This window comes from Thamnophis sirtalis, unplaced genomic scaffold, assembly GCF_051295495.1.
Source record: "Thamnophis sirtalis isolate CommonGarterSnake01/CBP01778 unplaced genomic scaffold, rThaSir2_p1.2 scaffold_3, whole genome shotgun sequence".
Lineage (NCBI taxonomy): Eukaryota > Metazoa > Chordata > Lepidosauria > Squamata > Natricidae > Thamnophis > Thamnophis sirtalis.
In genome coordinates this window covers 12,173,064-12,198,476 of record NW_028261383.1, presented here as the reverse complement: position 1 = coordinate 12,198,476, position 25,413 = coordinate 12,173,064, and the positions used below count along the sequence as shown (strand labels likewise).

Genomic DNA, 25,413 nt, shown 5'->3' with positions numbered 1-25,413 from the left:
TGAAAAAAAATTAGAGGGAACATTGCCCCAGACCTGCCGGAACAGCCAGGTCTTAACAGACTTTCAGAAGGCCGAGAGAGTGGGGAGGGTCCGGATCTCAGGGGGTAGATTGTTCCATAGGGCCGGGGCAGCTACAGAGAAGGCTCTTCCCCGAGGAGCCGCCAGTCAACATTGTGTAGTCGACGGCACCCGGAGAAGGCCCACCCTGTGAGATCTTATTGGGCGCTGGGAGGTATGTTGCAGGAGGCGGTCACGGAGATATCCAGGTCCTAGGCCATGTAGGGCTTTAAAGATAATAACCAGCACCTTGAAGCATGTTTGGAGACCAATAGGGAGCCAGTGCAGCTCACGGAGGATAGGTGTAACATGGGTGTATCTAAGTACACCCAGTATCGCTCGCACGGCTGCATTCTGGACCAATTGTAGTCTCTGAACACTTTTCAAGGGCAGCCCCATGTAGAGCGCGTTACAGTACTCAAATCTTGAGGTGACGAGGGCATGAGTGACCATTTGGAGTGCCTCCCGGTCCAGATATGGCCGCAACTGGTGCACCAGGCGAACCTGGGCAAAAGCTCCCCTGGTCACAGCTGACAAATGATGTTCTAACGTCAGCTGCGGATCCAGGAGAACACCCAAGTTGCGGGCCCTCTCTGAGGGGTGTAAGATTTCACCCCCCAGGTTTAAAGGTGGAATATCTGGACTATCTTTGGGGGGCAGCATCCAAAGCCACTCAGTCTTGTCAGGGTTGAGTGCAAGCTTGTTCATTCCCATCCAGACCCTGACAGCTTCCAGGCACTGGCACATTATTTCCACCGCTTCACTGAGTTGGCACGGGGCGGAGAGATACAGCTGGGTATCGTTCGCATACTGGTGGTATTTAATCCCATACCGACAAATGATCTCACCCAGCACTCATCGCTCCCATGGCCTTGTCCACTTCCTCAGGAGTGGCAAGCTGAACTCATTCCACAAAATTTGATCAAGGCTCTCCCTTGGCATCTCTGCTGGCACTGTCCAAGTGGAGTCCAGGTTTATTTTAGGTTCTCAGATATTTGTTTACAGTACAGGATGTTTTATTATATATAGTTGACTATAGAAATATCTAATAATATTAGGTGTATTTGTGTTGATGTTATCATGCATTTATGGGCTATGCATTTTATTTAGGCTAAGAGATTATGGTATTATATATTGTTATCATTTGGTTATGTATACTGGTATCTTTTATATTTTTATATTTTAGTTTTGTATCTTTTAAAATAAGTATGCACTAAAAGAGTACAAGAGTCTTGTAATTGTAGCCATCTCCAAAAAAATTGTACCTTTTTTTCCTGTTCTTTTTCATGATTTTTAAAAAGTTATTTTAAAATGTTTCCCTGTTTTTTTCATACATCACTTTTTCTTTTTGGTTGTATTTTTTTGTATGTTAACTGTTTTTTTTAAAAATAAAATTCTATTTTTTATTTATGCTTTGTAAATTTAAAAGGTATTTTGGAACACCTGTAGAAATACTATTTGAACAAAAGGTGAGGATCTTTGTGCAAATGAAGCAAGCAATCAGCTAAAAGAATTCCTAAGGAAGTGCTACTGTTGCCTACCATTAAAGGTAAAGGTTCCCCTCGCGCATATGTGCTAGTCATTCCCGACTCTAGGGGGCGGTGCTCATTTCTGTTTCAAAGCCAAAGAGCCAGCGCTGTCCGATGACGTCTCCATGGTCATGTGGCCACCATGACTAAACGTTGAAGGGGCACAGAACACTATTAACTTCCCATTTTTCTATTTTTCTACTTGCATTTTTACATGCTTTTGAACTGCTAGGTTGGCAGAAGCTGGGACAAGTAATGGGAACTCACTCGGTTATGTGGTTCTAGGGATTCAAACTGCTGACCTTTCTGATCGACAAGCTCAGCACTACGTCCCTTGGCTACCATTACACACATCCTAAAAAGATCAGTCTAGTGTGGAAATAACTGGCATTCAGTGGGGAAGCAAACCAAAAGTACAGAAATAGATTGGGAGAAACCAGGCTTAATAGCAGTGACTGTGAGAAGGATTTTGGAGTCTTAGTGGACAACCAATTAAATATGAGCCAACAGTGCTCAGCCGCCGCCAAAAAAGCCAACACAGTCCTAAGTTGCATTAATAGAGGGATTCAATCAAGATCACGTGAGATACTAATACCACTCTTTAAAGGCTTAGTAAGACCACACTTAGAATACTGCATCCAGTTTTGATCACCACACTACCAGAAAGATGTTGAGATTCTAGAAGGACTTCAGAGAAGAGCAACCAAGATGATTAGGGGACTGGAGGCTAAAACATACGATTAAAGATTGCAGGAACTGGGCATGGCTAGTCTAATGAAGAGAAAGACCAGGGGAGACATAATAGCAGTGTTTCAATATTTGAGGGGCTGTCACAGAGAGGAGCCGGGTCAAACTATGAAGACCTGAAGACCAGACAAGGAACAATTGAGGGAAACTGAATAAGGAGAGATTCAATCTAGAAGTAAGGAGAAATTTTCTGACAGTGAGAACAATCAACCCATGGAACTGATGTTGCCTTCAGAAGTTGTAGGTTGCTTCATCACCGGAAGCTTTCAAGAAGAGACTGGATTGCCATCCTGTCAGAAATATTATAGGGTCTCCTGCTTGGGTGTGGGTGGGGGTTGGACTAGATGACCTACAAGGTTCCTTCCAACTCTTATTATTCGGTTAAATCACAAGTCACGGTCACGGCATCATGCTTAACTGTTGGCTACCAGTGTTACACATATCCTAAAAAGATTAGTCAAGTGTTCTTACCCCCCTTCTCCGTTCAGGAACGAAAGCCAAAAGCCACGTAACTAAAAAGGTTTCTTTTAATCAGTCCAAGCTCTTGTTGGCTGCAAGTCCAAATAAACAAAGAGATAAAAGTCCTATAAAGAAACGCAGCACTGCAAAGAGGCTTCTTCCAGTAAACCTACTTATCCAAGTTGGCTTCTCTTGGTTTGAACGCGAACAATCACTAGAACAGGAACTGAACGTTGACTTCTGCAACCAGGGCGTGGCACCAGCAGTCTCTTTATACTCAGGAGAGGATCCCAATGAGCAACAGCTGCTCGCAATCATCTCCTGTAAGTACTCAGTTGTTCCTTCTGTCGAGTAACCCTTCGAAGGGATGCAGCCTGCAACAACTCCCAAGTGTTTCCCTGAACACTCCCTCTGATCCAATGCTCTGCCACCACCTGGTGGCCAACGGCTCCTGCCGGGCCACAACAGTCAAGTATGACCAATTGGCGTTCCCTGGGGAATCCAGCAGGAAATCACAAGTCACAGTCCTGAAATCATGCTTAATGGTTGGCAGGAGATGGTACAGAAAGTCAGTTTGGGTCTGATGGAATTAGACCATAAAACCAACCCACACAGAACAGCCCAAAGCACCCAGAGACATTCCCCGAGGTTGGGCTCCAGCTTGAGCCCAAAACCCGGAAGACAAAATCTCTGGACTTGGTGACCGATTCAGATTGGATCCTGCAACATTATCCTGAGGCATGTGTAATTCTTCTTCGTTTTTGATGAAATGAGGCTAGATTCTGTTATCTCTAGGTCAGAATAGCACAGGGAGTGCCAGGAGGAGCCCAGAAATGGAAGAGGATAAAGGGCAGAATTGGGGGAAGGGGTCTTCAGCTCCAGCTCCTCCCTCACTGCTGTTGTGAAAAGAAGTTCTCCAACAGGAAGAAGACCCACTGTCTGCTTTACTTTGGAGGATTCCCAGTCCTGAGGCTCACCTGGAAAGTGGCCAAAGAAATCCACAGTAACCCTTGGCAGAGCTTGGAAACAGCTGGACAGAGCCACACCTGGTGTGGGGGGGTCCATGGGGTTCCACGCAGCTGCTTGTGGGCCTGAACCCATGTTTGACCCCACAGGCCCACTGCCTGGAGGACCAGCAGGACAGGAGCTGCTTGGAACTTCACACCTGAGAGTAGAAACACCACCACTCCTGGAAGGGCGACAGGAGATGTTTCTGATGGCAGGAGGAGGGGACTGGAGGGAGGCACAGCATTTACCAGGAATGCGGGGGAGGAGATAGAGAGAGCAGAGCTCTGAATCATTCTACTTTCACTTTCTGATCAGAAATAGAAAAGGGAATTGGTTACTTATTAAATTGCAAAACTGGTTAAACCAGGCTCAGTGAAGGAGTGAAGATAACCCTAAAGGAGGAATTTGGGAGAGGAGAGAGACAGCCTAGGACACTCTCTCTCTCTCTCTCTCTCTCTCTCTCTCTCTCTCTGACTCTCTCTCTCTCTTTCCTTCCTTCCTTCTTTCCTTCCTTTCCTTCTTTTCTTCCTTCCTTTCTCTTTCCTTCCTTCTTTCCTTCCTTTCCTTCTTTTCTTCCTTCCTTTCTCTTTCCTTCCTTCTTTCCCTTCTTTCCCTTCCTTCCTTTCCCTTCCTCCTTCTTTGTTTCCTTCTCTCTCCCTCCCTCCCCCTCTCTCTTTCCCTCCGATTTCAAGAGAGCGAAGGACGCCTGAGCCTGTGTGAGGGGCTGGCACTTAACGCTGAGGATCAAACCGTTCAAGCCACAAAACGCCAGTTTGAGTTCGTTTTGTGTCATTCCTGGATACGTTTCCGCCCTTGGTGCCGAGTTCAGCTGGTGGGCTAGCAGCGTCAGAAGGCAGCAAAAGGCGAAGGAAAGAAGCGGGAAGGGCTGGCAGGTAAGAAAGGGAAGGGCTTTATTTTTAACCGATTTAATGAACGCCCGACTCCAATCCACTTTTATTTATTCCAGGCAATCGGCCGCCTTTCGCTGGTGTTAGAGACAACTCCTATCGTCCCCAGGCCGGCGGGGGGGGGGGGATGGAGAGTGTAGTCCCCCGCAGGGAGCTAGGTTGGAGTGAAGGGGACAGGAGGGTTTCCTCCGCAACAAACAAGGGGAATTCCCACAATCCTTCGCCCTCTATCTAAGGCGCCGCGCGTCCCCCTCTCCGCGCTCGGGGTCCGGCAGACTTCGCCCGTGAAGCCTCCTTTCGCTCCGGCTCCTTCTCTTTTCCGTCTCTCCTTCCTTCTCCCCAAAGGGAGCCGAGTCCGAACCTCTCCCGTTTTCACTTTCCAGCGTTCGGCCCACCGGCGCCTTTGAGAAATTCCTGCGCGGTCAAGGGCTCGTTCCGATCCTTCACAACCAGCTGATCGGGACTGGATCCGGATGGGGCTCCAGGTTGCGCGTTTGGGCTTTCTGGTCCTGTTGCTGTGGGGAGGATGCGCAGGTGAGTTGCTGGACGAGTGGAGCTAAAACCAAGGCGGTTGGTTGCAGCCTGGTTTTCTTGTGGCAGCGAGTTCCAGAGGCTTCGCCTGGTTGGGAAGTCGGGTTAGTTTTCTTCAGCCATCAAGGAGTTTCCACAGAAGATTGTGGAGAATAATAGCGCTAAGAATCTGTGGGAGTTCCGGATCCAGAAGGACAGGCAGGCATGAGATAATCAACCAGACACTGTAGTAGTAGACAAATTAATAGACAAAGACAGAAGAGCTCAGGATGCCAAGTAAGGGGAGGGGACCCCTCGACTTGAGTAATGTTGAGTTGGCCACCCAGAGGTGGCATTTAGCCAGTTCTGACAGGTTCTGGAGAACTGGTAGCAGAAATTTTGAGTAGTTCCGAGAACCAGCAAATAGGCTGGCCCCGCCCCCTCTGCTTCCCCACCTTCCAGCTGATCATCTTTTGTTGCCCTGAACAGGAGAACAGAGCTGGAAAGCAAGTTATTGGGGTGGGGAGGGAACAGGGATTTTGCAGTATCTTTCCCATGCCACACCCACAAAGCCACGCCCACAGAACTGGTAGTAAAAAAAGTTTGAATCTCACCACTGGGCCACACCCACCCAGTGACATGACCAGTCAGCCACACCCACATAACTGGTTGTTAAAAAATGTGAATCCCACCACTGGTTACGGCCCATCCGACCAATCTGAAATAAACAGAGCTTGTTAAATCTTCTGTGGGCTTTTTGCATGGTTTTATATCTCCTGCGGGAAAGAGCGGGTTACGAGAGGGGCATCTAGTCCATTCTTCTTTTTGGACCATCACTGCAGGATCTTAAATTTGCCAAGCTTGGAGAGTCTTGTTTTAGTATTGATGCTAGGAAGGGGGCTGATTCGAAAGCAAAACGGAAATGGGGGGGGATTAAAAGTGTGCCTTTGGACATCCCTCTCCCAATTTCCTGTCTCACCACTCCCCCTATTTCCCCCAAGATTTCTCCTCCCATTCATTGCGCATTTTCTACACCTTGGTCCTGAGCCCCAACCTGGATGAGTCCCAATGTATTGTGGTGGGATATGTGGACGACCAACTGGCTTCAAGCTTTGACCCCTCCACAAGAAGAATGCTACCCCAAGTGCCCTGGCTCCTTAATGGGAAGAAGGAGGACTTGCATTTCTGGGATTTCATGTCTCAGAGAGCCAGCACCACGGAGTGGAGGTTCAAAAGCGACCTCGCCATCTTGCACAGCTACCACAACTCCAGCAGAGGTAAGGGATGTGGGGGAGGGGGGAGGGAACCATGGATTTTGGTCCCCCTAGGTTGCTGTTCTTCCTCATGAGAAACCTGGACAGGTAGGCATTACTAGCAAAGAAATTGGTGTGTGTGTGTGTGTGCGCGCGCGCGTGTACGTACGTACGTACGTACGTACATACATACATACATACATACATACATACATACATACATACATATATATATATATATATATATATATATATATATATATATATATACTTAAAGTCACATACTTAATAGTCTCCCTTTATTTATTTATCAGCATAAATATAACATATATATATATATATATATATATATATATATATATATATATATATATATATATATATATATATATATATATATATATATATATATATATATATATATATATATATATATATATATGTTTTCTGAGGTTTTCGTGGGTGTTAGTACGTAGGTCTTTGGTTATTCGGGTTTTCTCCCGCTCTTGTGAGTGTGGGCCTGGTGTCATTCCTCATGTTAGGGACTCATTTATCAATAAGGGCAGGCTTCCAAATGGCTGGCAGGTGGGAGGTATCGTCCCGCCTGTTCATGCTGTGTGGGTGTTTTTCTATCTCGATGGCTTCTCTGATTATTCTGTTGTTAAAATGTTCAGCCTTGGCAATAGTTCTGGTCTTTTTGAAGTCAATTTTATGCATATACATATACATATACATATACATATACATATACATATACATATACATATACATATACATATACATATACATATACATATACATATACATATACATATACATATACATATACATATACATATACATATACATATACATATACATATACATATACATATACATATACATATACATATACATATACATATACATATACATATACATATACATATACATCATATACATATACATATACATATACATATACATATACATATACATATACATATACATATACATCATATACATATACATATACATCATATACATATACATATACATATACATATACATATACATATACATATACATATACATATACATATACATATACATATACATATACATATACATATACATATACATATACATATACATATACATATACATATACATATACATATACATATACATCATATACATATACATATACATATACATATACATATACATATACATATACATATACATATACATATACATATACATATACATATACATATACATATACATATACATATACATATACATATACATATACATATACATATACATATACATATACATATACATATACATATACATATACATCATATACATATACATATACATATACATATACATATACATATACATATACATATACATATACATATACATATACATATACATCATATACATATACATATACATATACATATACATATACATATACATCATATACATATACATATACATATACATATACATATACATCATATACATATACATATACATATACATATACATATACATATACATATACATATACATATACATATACATATACATATACATATACATATACATATACATATACATATACATATACATATACATATACATATACATATACATATACATATACATATACATATACATATACATATACATATACATATACATATACATATACATATACATATACATATACATATACATATACATACATACATACATACATATATATATATATATATATATATATATATATATATATCCTCTCTCCTTCTCTTAGGCTTGCCCCACAGAAGCCTCTCCTCTCCTATCTCCTTCTCTCCCTCCCTCCCTCTCCCCTTGCTCCACAGAGGCCTTTCCTATCTTATGCTCTTCTCTCCCTCCGGCTGCAAAGGTCATAACTGTGAAAAACAGTCATGAGTCCCATGTTTTCAGTGTCATTGCAGCTTTGAACAGTCAGGAAGCGAAAGGTTGTAAGTCGAGAACTACCTGACCTTTTCTTGGCAGGGATTCACAGCTGGCAGTGCAAGATCGGCTGCCAGCTGAGCAAAGATGGCCACAAGCAGGGGCACTTCCAGTGCGGCTACGATGGGGAGAACTTCATCAGCTTCGACCAGAAGAGCCACACCTGGACGGAAGTCGACGTCCGCGCTCAGGTGACCAAGAGGAGGTGGGAAGCGGATCCTTTCGTCATCCAGAACACCAATAACTTTTTGGAGCAGGAATGTATCCAGCTGCTTGAGAAGGGCCTGTTCTATGGAAAGGATTCATTGTTGAGGAAAGGTGAGGAAGGAAGGAGGGAGGAAATAGTTGGTGCTGTTGCAGGAGAACGTTGGATTTGTGGTGCAAGGCCTCCACGCTACACAAATGCAGTCTTAAAACATGCCTGAAATGGCCTATTGGCCGCCTGTCCCTCCAGCAGCTGAATCAGAGGAGGAGGAAGAGGCGTGGGAGTCAGGATCAGCATCAAGGCAACCTGAGAGCTCAGAGGGGGAAGAGGGAATGAAGCTGTCAGAGAGAGAGAGAGACAGAGAGAGAGACAGAGACAGGGAGGGAGAGAGAGAGAGAGAGAGACAGAGACAGAGAGAGAGACAGAGACAGACAGAGAGACAGGGAGGGAGGGAGGGAGGGAGAGAGAGAGAGAGAGAGAGAGAGAGAGAGAGAGAGAGAGAGAGAGAGAGAGAGAGAGAGATGTGGCACCTGGGCCGTCCATCAGCCCTCAGATACAGAGTCAAAAGCCCCCAGGTGTGGAGGTGGCTGATGAGGAAGAAGAGGAACAGCAGAGACCAGTGCCTGATGCATGGATGTGAAGAAGGCAGAGGAAAGGAGAGGAGAGCAGTGGAAATCTGTGGGCTGATCCTTGGGACGGAAGACCCACCACTGCTAGTGAAGCTCAACCCTAGCTCTAGGGATAAAAGGGATAAAAGGCATAGGGCAGAGATGAATAGATGTGGCATGCAACTATTCAACTTCTGGCTGGCCACACTTGTTATCCGGCTGTGAGAGAAAACGTTTTTGATGGGGCTGCAGGTGCTCCTAATAAAGGAACCTTGGAGTTAACTTCAGAGAGTTGGCCATGTTTGGGGAGCTGGGTCAGAACAATGGCAGTGTTGTGTTCTCTGCAGAGCCCCCGTTGGTGAAAGTATCTCGCAGGATCCAGTACAACAGTATGGAGACCCTCGTCTGCCGAATCTATGGCTTTTATCCCAAAGAGTTAGATGCCACCTGGAAGAAGGATGAAGAGGTCTGGGAGCAGGACACCTACCGTGGAGGTGTCCTTCCAAATTCAGATGGGACCTACCATACCTGGCTGAGCATCGAGGTTGACCCGAAGGAGAGGGACCGCTATCGGTGTTATGTGGACCACGCCGGACTGCCGGAGCCTCTGATCTTGGCCTGGGTGGAGCCTGGTGAGAGAAAGGGAGTGGGGGGTCACCAGTTATGAGCAAAGGTGTCTCTGAAACTTCACATAGCTGTGGACATTGAAACTAATGAATGTCATGATGCAGTTCAATGAATCAATAGAACGAATTGCCTCCAGAAGTTCTGAATGCTCCAACAACGGATGTTTTTAAGCAGAGATTGGATAACCATTTGTCAGAAATGTTATAGGGTATCCTGCTGAGCAGGAGGTTGGACTAGAAGGCCTCCAAGGTCCCTTCCAGGTCTAATCTGATTGACGGAGGCACCGTATTTTTTGGAGTATAAGACGCACCTTTTCCCCTCAAAAAAGAGGCTGAAAATCTGGGTGCGTCTTATATACTGAATACATCGTTTTTTGCCTTCCGAAACCCCGCCGCTTCACCAAAATGGCCGTGTAGAGCCTAATGGAGGCTTCAGAGAGTTCCTGGGGGCTGGGCAGGGCAGAAATGAGCCAAAAAATGGTCCGTCAGGAGCACTCTACAAGGCTCCTAAAGGCTATCCATGTCCTTTTTAAAACAAAAAATGGGCCCGTTTTCGTGAAAAACAGGCTGTTCTTTGCTCCTTCCCCCCTCGGAGCACTCTGCAAGGCTCCTAAAGGTTATCCATGCCCTTTTTTTTAAAAAGGGCCATTTTTGGGAGCTTTGCAGAGTGCAAAAATGTTTTTAAAAATTTGCCTCTTCAAAACTTTTACTCCGGTGTGTCTTATACTCAAAAATGCGATAATTCAATCCACCGCTTTGCTCTACGCAGGCGTCCAACATAAACCATCCCAGAAAGATGGCTGTTCAGCTCTTCCTCGGAGAAATCCATCATCTCTGTGGAACAGAGATTCTGTTCCTACTATTAGGAATCTTTTCTTAATGTGACTAGGTTAACTTCGTCTTGGCTGCAGGGGTGGGATTGAAAAATGTTAGCCACTGGATCTCTGCCTGGTTGCTGGTGGGCGTGGCCATGATGGGCCTGACCTACTTCTGCACCATGGGGGGAGTGTTTTGACCCTCCCCAGGCTCCGGAGGCTTCCCACGAGCCTCCAGGAGAGGAAAATGGCCGCCTCCGGGCTCCGGAGGCCGGAAACAGGCCCATTTTTGGACTTCCAGAACCTCTGGTAGATTCATCTTTTGCCCTCCCCAGCCTCTGGAGGCTTTTCTTGGGCCTCTGAGAGGGCAAAAACAGCCTCCCTGGGGCTTCTGGAACTTCTGGGAGGCCTATTTTTTGGCCTCCCAGACCCTCCATATGGGTCCTGCACTTACCTAGCAAGATGGACAGGCCATGTGGAGACTCCTGGGAGGGGAGGGGAGGGGTGGGCAGGGCTAGCCAGTCCTTGCAACTACCGGTTCGGCGAACCAAATATAAAATTAACATCCAGTTTGACTTGTCTAAACCGGCTGAATCCCACCCCTGATTGGCTGCCCTCTCACCAAGGCCAGGAAATAAAATGGAAGAGAAACCCACTAGAGAAACCCGGAGCTCCCCATGTCATTTCTTCTTTTCTCCAACACAGCTTTCGTATCCAACTTTGGACTCATTGCTGGAGTCATAGGGGTTGTGGTAGCCGCAGTCCTCATTGCTGCTGGAGTGACTATCTGCATCAGTAAGTAATTAGTGGGTGGGCCCAGGGTGTGTCATTCACAAAATGGAGGTACTGCGAATCTCCACAGCTCCAAATAGAATAGAATTTTTTACTGGCCAAGTGTGATTGGTGTCAGGTGCTCCTTCGTTTAATAATCAAGAAAGAAACCACTCAACTCCATGCTTAGAATTAAGTGTACTTTTACTAATTACAAACGATGAGTAGCAAAGCAAAGCTGAGTCTGAGTAAAAAGGCGCGGAAGCAATAGATATCATGTATAATTCAATCCCCTCCCCTTGGCACCCTATTTCATAGTCCAATAATAATTCACCCAACCGTCAGATGGGAGATGTCTTCAAAAAGCATCATCAGGGTGGAATGCTGGACAGCTGGCCTTGGCGGGAAACTCCCTTCTTCCACATGCGCAGATAGATGGTCAGGACAGCTCCTAATAACAATCCTCCAGTACATAATGATTCCCCTCCCAAATACCATGCCCCCCCTCTCCGTTTCAATGGCAGCCAAAAAGCCGCAGTGAAGCAGAGGCTGACAATTGGACACACAAGGAATTTGTCTTTGGTGCAGATGCTCTCAGTGTACGTAAAAAGACAAGATAAGTTCTTCAAGAATCGTAAGGTACAACACTTAATGACAGCCAAGCCTGCTGTAGTAATCTGAGATCCGAGTCTAGCCGAAGGTATTCATGGAATGCGTTCCTCCCTTTTCCTCTGCATGGCAACTTGATAACAGTTGAAAATGCTTTATGAGTTGACAGCTGCACAATCCTCCCACGAGCCAGGCATCTGTGCAGCACATCCAGATCGCTTGTCTTCCCTCCCGCCTCTGCAATCTGTGTTGTGGCAAGGAGCTGGCAGGCCACGCCCATCCCCTTGGCATATTTTCAGGGTAGGGCTTATATTAGGCCCATCCCGAAAGGGCTAGGGCTTGTTTTTGGGCTGGGTCTTTTTTGGGGGGGAAACACAGTAATCACCATTGATCCTGGTTATCTCCTTTGGACTTGCCAAGGTCAGTTGATGGCAAGTTTCACCTGCTGGGTTTGGAAGCCGTTCCTTCTTCCAGGAGGGTTTTCCAACTTGGTGGTAGAGTCTACAGCTTTCTGCTGCTCCTTTTGAAGAAGGAGCACTGAAGCTCTGAAGTTCTACCAAAGGCTGAGGGGAAACTGAGGGATCTCGAACCAGGTACGTCCTCTCTGACTTCTTGATTCTGTCTTGCAGAAAAATGTGGCAGAAATGCATACAGAACAGCATCAGGTGAGCAACCCCCAAAGGTAATTTTTGGTACTGTTTTTTGGGGGGATGAGTGGACAATCCAGATTAGCCCAAATGAAGCTGCGGAAGATTCATCGCTTCCCTGAGATGAGAAATAAGGGCTCCTGCCGAGTATAAGTTTATATGTACAGTATTCAGGTAGTCCTTGACTTATGGCCACAATTGAGGCTCACATTTCTGTCACTAAGTGAGACATTTGTTAAGTGAGCATTGTCCCATTTTCATCTTTCTTGACACAGGTGTTTAAGTGAATCACTGCAGGGGGTGAATTAGCGACATGATTGTTAATTGAATCTGGCCTCCCCATGAACTTTGCTTGTCAGAAGGTTACAAAAGGGGGGATCACGTGACCTGGGACCAGTGGTGGGTTTCAATTTTTTTTGGAACCTCTTCTGTAGGTGTGGCCTGCTTTATGGGAGTGGCTTGCCAGCCATGTGACTGGGTGGGCATGGCCAACTTGTAAAATGTGGTGAAACTGACTTAGTAACGCTCTTGCTTAGCAACCAAAATGTTGGCTCAGGAACTCTGGCATTTGAAGCACACAAGTCTTAAAGCTGTCAAGTTACAAGACCCTTGCACCCGTAACCCTTTAGAGAAAAAACCCCAGGGGTGTTCAAATTTGATAGCTTTAAGACTTGTGGACTTCAACTCCCAGAATTCCTCCTTTCGCTCTTCATCTTGATGATGTGCGGACAGGCGGGGGGAGGGAGCTGGAACCAGTTCTAAACGGCGCTGTAGATTTGTGGAACCTCTTCTATAGAAGAGGTTAGAACCGGCAGGAACCCACCCCTGCCTGGGACATTGCAACCGTCGTAACTACGAGTCAGTTGCCAAGCGTCTGAATTTTGATCACGTGGCCCTACGGATGCTGCAATGGTTGTAAGGGTGGAAAACAGACATAAGTCACTTTTTTCCGGTGCCGTTGTAACTTTGAGCAGTCACTAAATGAACCGTTGTAATTCAAGGACTGCCTGTATATATATTTATTGATTTATTATTTGAAATTTCTAAACTGTCCCATGGTTAATTAAAACACATTTTTAAAAAATTGGGTTCCACCACAAAACCGCGGACGACAAAATCGCGCTCGACGAAAGCGCGCATTTGACATCATCACAGCGCGACGAAAACATCGCGCTGTGATCGATAAATGTAAAAATAAAGCGAAAACCTTACCCTAACCCCCCCAAACCTAACCCTAAACCTAACCCTAAACCTAACCCTTAACCTAACTGCTTTAATTTTATTTTTATTTCAATTTTTAATTTTTTTCGTCGCGCTGTGATGACGTCAAATGCGCGCTTTCGTCGAGCGTGATTTTGTCATCCGCGGTTTTGACGGGTCACGAAAAATTGAAACATATACACGTTGCGCCAAAGTCGTGCCCCATTGCTCAACCACAATGTGATTGACTGTTTTCCCCTGAGGCTGAAGAGGCAACGCTCTAAAGATAGAACAGTGACACTGAATGAAACTAATTGTCAACTGTGCATAATAATCCCCCTGAAACCTTCCATAAGGGCTTCTTCAGGGAAAGGGGAAAGAAGGGGCCCTGGGGCAGGATGACTCAAAATGAGAGCCCTGGTGCATGTTAATAGGAATAGGAGTAGGAGTAGGAGTAGGAATAGAGCAGAATAGAACAGAACAGACACAATGGAATATAACACAAATAAAAAGAGAAGAGAAGAGAACAGATGCAATGGAATATAACATATATATGAATAGAATAGAATAGAATAGAATAGAATAGAATAGAAGAGAAGAGAAGAGAAGAGAAGAGAAGAGAACAGACACTGGAATATAACATATTTAAGAAGAGAAGAGAAGAGAACAGACACAATGGAATATAACATATATAAGAATAGAAGAGAATAGAAGAGAATAGAAGAGAAGAGAAGAGAAGAGAACAGACACTGGAATATAACATATATAAGAAGAGAAGAGAAGAGAACAGACACAATGGAATATAACATATATAAGAATAGAAGAGAATAGAAGAGAATAGAACAGACACAATGGAATATAACATATATAAGAATAGAATAGAATAGAAGAGAATAGAACAGACACAATGGAATATAACATATATAAGAAGAGAAGAGAATAGAATAGAATAGAATAGAAGAGAAGAGAAGAGAAGAGAAGAGAAGAGAAGAGAACAGACACAATGGAATATAACATATATAAGAATAGAAGAGAATAGAAGAGAATAGAACAGACACAATGGAATATAACATGTATAAGAATAGAAGAGAAGAGAAGAGAACAGACACAATGGAATATAACATATATAAGAATAGAAGAGAATAGAAGAGAATAGAAGAGAAGAGAAGAGAAGAGAACAGACACTGGAATATAACATATATAAGAAGAGAAGAGAAGAGAACAGACACAATGGAATATAACATATATAAGAATAGAAGAGAATAGAAGAGAATAGAACAGACACAATGGAATATAACATATATAAGAATAGAATAGAATAGAAGAGAATAGAACAGACACAATGGAATATAACATATATAAGAAGAGAAGAGAATAGAATAGAATAGAATAGAATAGAAGAGAAGAGAAGAGAAGAGAAGAGAAGAGAAGAGAACAGACACAATGGAATATAACATATATAAGAATAGAAGAGAATAGAAGAGAATAGAACAGACACAATGGAATATAACATGTATAAGAATAGAAGAGAAGAGAATAGAACAGACACAATGGAATATAAAATAGAACAGAACAGACACAATGGAATATAAAATATATAAGAATAGAAAAAATAGGCTAGAATAGAATAGAACAGAATAGAACAGAACAGAGCAAACACAATGGAATATAAAATATATAAGAATAGAATAGAATATCGAATATTGAATATCAAATATAGAACAGAACAGAATATCGAATATTGAATATTGAATATCAAATATAGAACAGAATAGGAGTTGGAAGGGACCTTGTAGGTCATCTAGTTCAACCCCCCTCTCACCCAAGCAAGAGACCCTACACCATTTCTGAGAGATGGCAGCCCAGTCTCTTCTTGAAAGCTTCCAGTGATGAAGCTCCACAACTTCTGAAGGCAACTTCTATTCCATGGGTTGATTGTTCTGTCAGAAAAGTTCTCCTTATTTCCAGGTTGAATCTCTCCTTGTTCAGTTTCCATCCATTATTCCTTGTCTGGCCTTCAGGCGCTTTGGAGAATACCTTGACTCCCTCGTCTTTGTGGCAGCCCCTCAAATATTATGTCTCCCTTGGTCCTACTCATCAGTAGACTAGACATTCCCAGTCCTTGCAACCGTCCTTCATGTGTTTTAGCCTCCAGTCCCCTAATCATCCTGATTGCTCTTCTATGCACTCTTTCTAAAGTCTCAACATCTTTTTTGTAGTGTGACGACCAAAACTGGATGTGGTACTCTAGGTGTGGTCTTACTAAGGCTTTATAGAGTGACATTGGTACTTCATGTGATTCCCTGTATATGGCATTTTGATAGGCAATGATAGTGGCCTTCAGTTTTCTCTTCCTACTGTATAAAATATAGTTTAGGACCGGACCAGGATTCTCCCTAATCAGTGTGGGTTGAAAAGAAAAAAGGGAAAGGGGAGCTTAAAGGTTCAAAACACTGGAGCAAACGCTTCAGAGGCAACAGTTTTCACGGGGAATTAGAACAGAGCCCAGGAGTTTCGCTGCCCACCCGGTCGAACCTCGCTTTCCGCACGTGCCGCGTGATCGGCTAATTTGCTACTGCCCGGCTCCCCGATTAGATTTTTCCTGGGAGGGGGAAGCTCCTTGACCTCCATCTCTTTTTCTCCCTCCTCGCTTCTCGGGGCTCCACCAATGGGGGAGCAAAGCCCGGCACCAGGCTTTGGGCTAACACAGGGGTCTGCAAAGTTGGCTGTTTTAAGACTGGTGGACTTCAACTCTCAAGATTCTGGAAGATCCCTGGGCTAACGTGATTGATGCCCTCGGAGTCGGAAAGAGGCGAGAGAGTCCGGTCACATGACATCAACTTTGTGACCACATTGCTGAGTAATAAAAATTCCAGTCCCACGTTGTAATGAAGGATATATTTGATAACTCATTGGGATTTTCAAAGTCATTGAGAATATTTTTGCTTTTAATCTAATTAAACTTCCTATCTGTCAGTTTAAAATAGTGACTTCCATAGTTAAATCATTTGGCGCAAACTAAAATCACTACTTTATAAACAAAAGGAAGGTGTTTTTTTCTCTTATTTGTTATGGTAGAGCCATTTTAACAAATTATTTATATTTGTAAGTGGTATGGAGTTTAGAAATTTTTTAGAATTAAAACCTTAACTACAATATAAGTACTTTAAAGTCAACCACGCAGTTCACTGGGTTGTAGGAGGAGTAAGATTTTTTAAAAGTGGCTAAAATATTTTTCACTTCCATTTTTTAGAGTTTTGGATAATGCAATTTCCTATTCTGTTTAGCTATTATTAGAATGTACTTTTTCCAATAGCCAGCAATAATGTGCTCGGAATGGTTGTTAAAGAAAGACAGGGAAACTTTAAGATGAGACAGACTTTCAGTGAATAACAGTGTACATTACCGTAAACACTATACAAGTATTTTAATATTTTAATAATAATATAAGTGATACTGATATATAACACTTTTAATTAAACATGTATCTTGAATAAATATAACTTTGACTTTCATATAACACTGATTTCGTTGTTGTCTTGGGTGACATCTGTGGAAAAAATTCAGGTGCTCAGGCATGAAAATGTGCCGCTTAAACACTATTCTTTTCCGCCCACACGGAAAAAAATTAGAGGGAACATTGGTGGGAGATGTCCAGACTTTTGCATTTCTTGTGTGTGTGATCCCTTTGATATATTGTCTGGCTAAAGAGGACGTTCCACTGTGCCCCGAATCTTGACTTTTTCATCTCTCTGTTACAGCCACTATCCAGAATTTTGAAATTCCTCCAATGGTAAGTAAAGACACTCAAGGCTGTAAGATCCCACATTTTTCATCAGCGGGGAAAAATAAAATTTCCAGCTCTGTGACAAAATGTCATTTCCTTTCCTTCTCTTCCCTTCCCTTCCCCTTCCTTCCTTCCTTCCTTCCTCCCTCCCTCCCTCCCTCCCTCCCTCCCTCCCTTGAGCAGTAGTGGCACAGTAGTTAGATTGCAGTACCGCAGACTACTTCTGCTGACTGTCAGATGCCTGCAGTTTGGCAGTTCGATTCTCACCAGGATCAAGGTTGACTCAGCCTTCCATCCTTCTGAGGTCGGTAAAATGAGGACCCAGATTGTTGGGGGCAAGAGGCTGATGTCAGGTTTCCAAGTAACACCCCTAACGAAAGAAGACTCCGAGGCTTGAGGTTCCTCAAAGTCTCAGTTTATTAGAAATGTCATATTGGCACATCTGGGAGAACCCGAATCTGAAAGCTTCCAAGTTTTCCCCACCCAAAAGAAAGTTCAAGCCCCTGTCCAGTACCCACCTGTCCATCACATGATCCAATCAGGTGCCATCCAAAATTGGAGATGCCACACCACAGCTGCAGGGCCAGATGACCTTGACTTTCTGAGAAAGAATGTTGTTATGGCTACATATCACCCACATTCTTCATAATCCCCCCCTCCCATTTTCCCACAGTAGAAAATGTGGCAGGCCTGAAGTCCAAAGATGGCTTCCAGGTCTGACAGCTGACTCTGTAAACTGCTTAGAGAGGGCTGAAAAGCACTGTGAAGCGGTATATAAATCTAAGTGCTAGTGCTATTCCTTCCTTCCTTCCTTCCTTCCTTCCTTCCTTCCTTCCTTCCTTCCTTCCTTCCTTCATTCATTCATTCATTCATTCATTCATCAAATGTCTATAATCCACCATCTCATAGAAAGCAACTCTGCATGGCACAGAATGACCATGCTTTAGTATTCCCCCCATCCCATTACTTATTGTTTTAATCATTTTTTCTTTCTTTCTTTCACAGAACTGAAGTGCATGCAGTTTAGAATGGTCTTCAATTAAAGCAGTCTATATGCTTAGGCGAAAAATTAACCAAAGGACCCTAGCAGTTTACTACTTCGTTTGCTACAACTACTGTTTTGATTATTGAAGTTCACATACCGTATTTTTTGGAGTATAAGATGCAACTCCCACCCCAAAAAAGAGGATGAAAATCTGGGTGCATCTTATACACAGAATACAGCCTTGTTGCCCCTCCCCCAAATACCTCCCCCTTCACAAAAATGGACGTGCAGAAAGTTTGGGAGGCTGCAAAGTGCTCCTGGGGATTGGGGGCAATAATGAGTGAAAAAGGGGCCTTTTTTGTTCATTTTTGCCCTCTCCCAGCTCCTAGGAGCACTCTACAAGCCTCCTAAAGGCTATGCATGCCCTTTTGGGGGGCAAAAAACGGGCCCGTTCTCTGCTCATCCCCCCCCCAGGAGCAGTTTGCAGGCCCTGATTTTCACAAAAAATGAGGCACGCAGGGGGTTTGGGAGGTCTGCAGAGTGCAAAAACTTTTTTTAAAATTGACGTCTTGAAAATCTTGGTGCGTCTTATACTCCAGTGTTATACGCCAAAAAATATGGCACTTTTCTCTCTCACCTTCCTACCTCGTGAGGTCCACTTGGCGGGTCAAAACAGAGCAAAGGGGATCTCCACTGAGGACTTGCTGTGAATCACTGTTTAGCTGCTGAAGGATCTGGTGTGTAGCTTGAACTTCAATCAGAATAAAGCTGGAAGGGACCTTGGAAGTCTTCTAGTCCAGCCCCCTGCTCAAGCAGGAGATCCTATACCATTTCAGCCAAGTAACTGCCCAGCCTCTTCTTTAAAACCTCCAGTGATGAACCCAAAGTGGCTTTTTCCAAGAGGCAACTGGATTTTCTGGTTTTTCTTTTGAAGACATTTTGCTTCTCATCCAAGAAGCCTTTTCAGCTCTGACTGGATGGTGGGGAATGGAAGGATTTATACTCCTTGCAAGACAGCTGGTCATTTGCACTCTTTTTACAGAGTCATTGAGGCCACTTGGAGGCTTATATGTGTCCTCAGGGTTACCTGAGTGGTGCAAATGTGTGTGGAGCCTCCTTGGAAATGTTGAAAGGACTGTGTTGTAGACTGGAGATAGATGATCTCCTATCTCCTATCTCTCCCCCTCTGTTTGAGGAGCCCTAGAAACAAGCAAGAAAAAGGATTTTGCAGTGTGTGTGTGTGTGTATGTGTGTGTATAAAAAGGTTACCCCGCACATGTGTGCTAGTCTTTTCTGGCTCTAGGGGGCGGTGCTCATCTCTGTTTCAAAGCCGAAGAGCCAGCGCTGTCTGAAGACGTCTCCGGGGTCATGTGGCCGACATGACTCAATGCTGAAAGTGCACAGAGCACAGTTACCTTCCCACCAAGGTGTTCCCTATTTTTCTACTTGCATTTTTATGTGCTTTCAAACTGCTAGGTTGGCAGAAGCTGGGACAAGTAATGGGAGCTCATTCCGTTACGCGGCCCTACGGATTCGAATCACTGAACTGCCGATCTTCTGCTCGACAATACAATACAATACAATAATACAATACAATAGCAGAGTTGGAAGGGACCTTGGAGGTCTTCTAGCCCAACCCCCTGCCTAGGCAGGAAACCCTATACCGTTTCAGACAGATGGCTATCCAACATCTTCTTAAAGACTTGTAGTGTTGGGGCATTCACAACTTCTGGAGGCAACTTCTGTTCCACTGATTAATTGTTCTAAGAAATTTCTCCTCAGTTCTAAGTTGCTTCTCTCCTTGATTAGTTTCCACCCATTGCTTTTTGTTCTGCCCTCAGGTGCCTTGGAGAATAGTTTGACTCCCTCTTCTTTGTGGCAACCCCTGAGATATTGGAACACTGCTATCATGTCTCCTCTAATCCTTCTTTTCATTAGACTAGACATACCCAGTTCCTGCAACTGTTCTTCATATGTCTCCACTGGACCACACAAGATTACTTTTTCTTGCTTGAAAGCTTGTGCTGACCAACTGGCCCCCATCTTCACCCGCATCTTTAATAAATCACTAGAGATGTGCTATATTCCTTCTTGCTTCAAACGTTCTACTATCATCCCTGTGCCAAAGAAACCCTCCATCAAGGAACTGAATGACTTCAAACTGGTTGCTCTAACATCTGCAGTTAGGAAACCTTTGAAAGGCTAGTGGTGGCCCACTTGAAAACCTTCACAGACCCACTGCTAGACCCCTTGCCATTTGCCTACCTAGTAAATGGGTGGGCAGATGATGCTGTTAATATGGCTCTGCACTACATTCTACAACATCTTGAATCTCCAAAGACCTACGCAAGGGTCCACTTTGTAGACTTCAGCTCAGCATTCGATCCCATTATTCCAGATATTCTTCTAACTAAACTAAACTGGTTAGCTGTGCCTGACCACACTCATAAGTGGATCATAAGCTTCCTAACAGACAGGAAGCAGCAGGTGGTGGAACTAGGCAGAATCACATCAGGCATCTGTACAATTAGCACAGGGGCCCCTGGCCAGATTCTGAGAGCTGCAGGTAGAAGTAGCACAGGGAGTGTGAGGGGAGCCTGGAGAAAGAGGAGGGAGAAGAGCAGAATTGAGAAGTCAGCCCTGCCACCCCACCCCCTTCAACAGTTTATTGTCCAAAACAGCCTCTCCCCAACAAGTTCTCTAAAGTGGAACAAATTAGTTCCCCCTTTTCACTTCTGCTCGGGAAGATTCATGCATGTAAATTGAAGGAAAGAACCCCTGGCTGGCAGCCCTTGGATGACCCTGGGAACATCTGGGCAGAGTCACATCTGTTAAGTTGCTCCTGCCACTTCTCGGGGCTCTTGGGATTCCCAGGTAGCAGCTCCTGGTCCAGATCTTGATGGGGACCCCAGACCCCACTTGGGAAAGATCGAGGGGGTCCTATTTACGTAGACATTAACAAGTGAGCTGAGTGGAGGGCAAGGACTTCGCCCACTGGCCAGGCAGGAGGGGGGAGGACCAGGAGAAAGACAGCAGGGCTGAAGTCTGAAACTTCTCTTTTCATTTTCTATTCTCCCATAAATTTGATTTAATTTGATTTGATTTAATAAATTTATAGGCCGCCCAATCCCGAAGGACTCTGGGCGGTTTACAGAAAATACATTTTAAAAAGTGAAGAGTTAAAAACAAACGGAGGAAAACAGGTTGAAAGAAAGCACATCATGCACCCAGTCTAATCGGGGCTGGATACCAAATGCCAACAGGAGCTGATTACAAATCAGGCACTGAAGTTGTTAAACCAGGCTCGCCTGAGAAGGGAAGATTATTGGGGAAAGGAAGTTAGAATAACTGTTGGAAGGGACTTTGGAGGTCTTCTAGTCCAACCCCTGCACAGGCAGGAAACCCTACACCACTTCAGACAAATGGATATCCAACTTCTTCTTTAAAACGTCCAGTGTTGGAACATTCACAACCTCTGCAGGCAAGTTGCTCTGCTGACATTGGTCTCAATGTCAGGAATTTTTTCTTTAGTCCTAAATTGCTTCTCTCCTTGATGAGTTTCCACCCTTTGGAGTTTGGGATTGAGGGGGGCGGAGGAGAGAAAGACCCAACCCAGGATACGCGCTCCCCCCTCCTGTCTGTCCCCCCCACCTTTCAACGTCTCATACTCACCACAGAAAGCCCCAAGCACGAAGGACCCCAGCGCCACCCCCAAGAGCAAAACGGGCGCCCGGTGCAGCTGCATCGCCCTCCAACCACGCGCGCCTTTGCTTGCTGTCAACCGAAGACACCTGCCGTCCGCTAAGGACAAGTGGCTGAAGCGCTGCGCCCGTTCGGGTCCCGTCCGGATCCGCAAAAAAACCGTCCAACTCTGCCAAACGACACTTATACCTGCAACTGCGGACACCTTCGCTCCTCCAAGGACAGCGGCCGGCCTCCACCCTCGGCACCTATCCTGCCCCCCCTCTTCGAGAGCTCCGCCGACGTCCAAAGTTTGTGGGTCTGCTTGATAAAAACATTTCCGTTTTGCAGGGTAATAAAAGCCTCAAAGAAATGGAGAGGAAACGGCAGGTGTTTATTGCCTTCAGCCCTTCTGAGAATAGCAACTGTATGCCAACCAGATTGTGGGGTTTTTTGGGGGGGATGGGCGGTTTTGCAGGAGGGTTTGAGAAAGCACCACTTCTGGGCCTCTTCCCCTCCCTCCCCTCTCTCTCCTCTCTGATAAATCAACCAGATTCCCTTGGAGGGATGAGAATCGAATCACATTATGTGTTAGTATGCTTTATAAAGCCCTAGTAAGATCACACCTGGAACATGTGTCTAGCTTTGGTAACCACATTCCAAAAATATGTTGACACTTTGGAAAAAGTGCTAAAATTAAGAGGATTAAAGGCCTCTGGATTAAAACATATGAAGAACAGTTGCAGGAATTGAGTATGACTAGTCTAGAGAAAAGAAGGAATAGAAAGGACAGGAAGGAACACATGGAAGATCATTGCAGAGACCCTAATCTTATGCTTTTTACTGTCTCTGTTGAATGGTCTGTAAATGTGATTTTGCTACCTGGAAACCATTTCTGGACTTTGTGCTTGAGGCAGAAAAAAAATATGAAATTGGAACTGGGATTTGCTAATTAAGTTAGGTTTTTATTACCGAAATGTATCAAATTTACTAAGAATGTAACAGTAGAAGTAAATTTTGTATCTGTAATTTCATTTTGCATTTACTGCGAATAAAAATAGTTTTACTTTCCTTTTTATCTTTTCTCATTTGTCCCAGTTTCCTCTTTCCTTTTCTTTTTTCCCCCATGTCCTTATTACCTTTATTTTCTATTTTATACCATAATATTCTTAATAAAACAACTCTTTAAAAGCCGTTTGTTTGGGGGGGGGGGGCTTCCTGTTCCACAGCCAAAGTATCCAAATCCCTGGGGAAAGAGCTCTGTATCTGTATTTTTATACTGGCAACATTTCTTCCAAATTGTTTCTTTATATGCATAGAGAGAGAACTTTGAAATATATGGAGAATCTTGAAATGATGGCAAAATGTCGAAGTTCTCCGAGGGAAGGAGCAGAAAGCGTGGAAAAACGGGGGCCCTGACCCACAGAAAGAAAGAGGGAGATTCCGTCGGATTTGGGGTTGGGCGGGAAATCCTGAAAGTGGCTTATTCGTCCAGACGTTCCGAACAAGAGAGGCGCGTGTTATAAGGAAGGAAACGCCTGTGAAGCTGCTGGGGTTTCTCCCGGGAACGGAGGGGGCTGAGGAGGGGATCCGGCTGGGCTAGGAGGGATCCCTGCAGATCGTCTCCTCCTCTTCCGGATTTTGCTGAGGGTCTCCCGCGGCTTCCTTTCGGATTGGGGGGGGGGGTCTGTGACCCCCAAGTCTTCTCTGGCTAAGGGATGCGCCTCCCCGCTTTTCATCCAGCGCAGCAACTGTTTCCCCGGCGCAAATCTTCATCTGTGAAATGAACGGGGTGGGTGGTGCAGGAGGAGGGGTGTCCCGGCCAGCCCCAGAAGGGCAGTCGAGGCTCTGAAATTGGAGTAGGGGAGGAAGCATTTATCTTTAATTAATTAATTAATTTTATGTATATTTATTTACGCTGGGCTTGTCGATCAGAAAGGTGGGCAGTTCGAATCCCTAGCGCGGCGCCGTGTGTGAGCTCTAGTTACTGGTACTTGTCCCAGCTTCTGCCAACCTAGCAGTTCGAAAGCAGTAAAAAATGCAGGTAGAAAAATAGGAAGCACCTTTGGTGGGAAGGTCACAGCGTTCTGGGCGCCTTCGGCATTTAGTCACGCCAGCCACATGACCACAGAGGCGTCTTTGGACAGCGCTGGCTCTTCGGCTTTGAAACGGAGATGAGGATCGCCCCCTAGAGTCGGAACCACTAGCATAAGGTGACCAGATTTTCAGATTGGTAAAGAGGGACACCATTGACCCGGGGGGGGGGGGATTCATTAAATTTTTTTTTATGGAGCAACAAAATTTTTATACAACGCAAAAATAGTATTGCAATATTTTTTTTTATTTCAACATAACTACAATTTACAAATATAATACATTTATTTACATTTATATTTATTAAATATATCAAAATTTTGATGTTTGGCAATGAATGAAAAATTGTCATCAGTCACTTTTTTCAATGCCATTGTAACTTTGGTCACTAAGCCCATTATACCACCTTTCTTGCCACAGTTCTTAAGTGAATAACTGCAGCTGATAAGTTAGTAACATAAGTGAATCTGGTTTCCCCATTGGACTTTGTCAAAAGGTGATTATATGACCCCAGGACACTGAAACCATCATAAATACGAATCTGTTGCCAAACATCAAAATTTTGATCGTGTGACCATGAGGATGCTGCAATGGTCGCCAAGTGTGAAAATGGTCGCTAAATGTGAAAAATGGTCATCAGTCACTTTTTTCAACGCCATTGTAACTTTGGTCACTAAGCCCATTATACCACCGTTCTTGCCACAGTTCTTAAGTGAATAACTGCAGCTGGTGTTTTGTATTTTGGATAGAATATTTTTTTTTAATAGTCTCCTGCGACTGAACGCATTTTTTCTACGGTAAATAAAGTGTGGACAACAGAAAAATCACAATTAAGTGTTGAGACTTTGAAAGGATTATCAACTTTAGTCTGTAGCAAAGTCAGCGAAGGAGGCAAAGCTATAAATAACTGTGTTAT

General features: G+C 44.1%; 1 protein-coding gene across 2 annotated transcripts; it reads left to right on the top strand.

Moving 5' to 3' along the window:
• Nucleotides 1-6,068: 6,068 nt before the first annotated feature.
• Nucleotides 6,069-18,908, top strand: LOC106553544 (major histocompatibility complex class I-related protein 1). 2 transcript variants are annotated; one of them, XM_087711330.1, is made up of 7 exons: nucleotides 6,069-6,495; nucleotides 8,512-8,787; nucleotides 9,630-9,914; nucleotides 11,429-11,518; nucleotides 12,733-12,768; nucleotides 17,712-17,743; nucleotides 18,743-18,908. In XM_087711330.1, exons 1-7 carry the CDS (start codon nucleotides 6,351-6,353, stop codon nucleotides 18,746-18,748), a joined length of 870 nt encoding a protein of 289 aa, XP_087567456.1. In that variant the 5' UTR covers nucleotides 6,069-6,350; the 3' UTR covers nucleotides 18,749-18,908. The 2 variants fall into 2 exon arrangements, with proteins under 2 accessions (XP_087567456.1, XP_087567455.1); XM_087711329.1 differs by having other exon boundaries at nucleotides 12,733-12,785.
• Nucleotides 18,909-25,413: the final 6,505 nt, after the last annotated feature.

What these genes read in the sequence shown, in the direction of transcription:
- LOC106553544 (XM_087711329.1), top strand. Translation starts at nt 6,351, where the DNA reads ATGCTACCCCAAGTGCCCTGGCTCCTTAATGGGAAGAAGGAGGACTTG. An exon ending in TGGAGTGACTATCTGCATCA is followed by an intron (nt 11,519 to 12,732) that starts GTAAGTAATTAG and finishes TCTGTCTTGCAG; the next exon opens with AAAAATGTGGCAGAAATGCA. An exon ending in CAGGTGAGCAACCCCCAAAG is followed by an intron (nt 12,786 to 17,711) that starts GTAATTTTTGGT and finishes TCTCTGTTACAG; the next exon opens with CCACTATCCAGAATTTTGAA.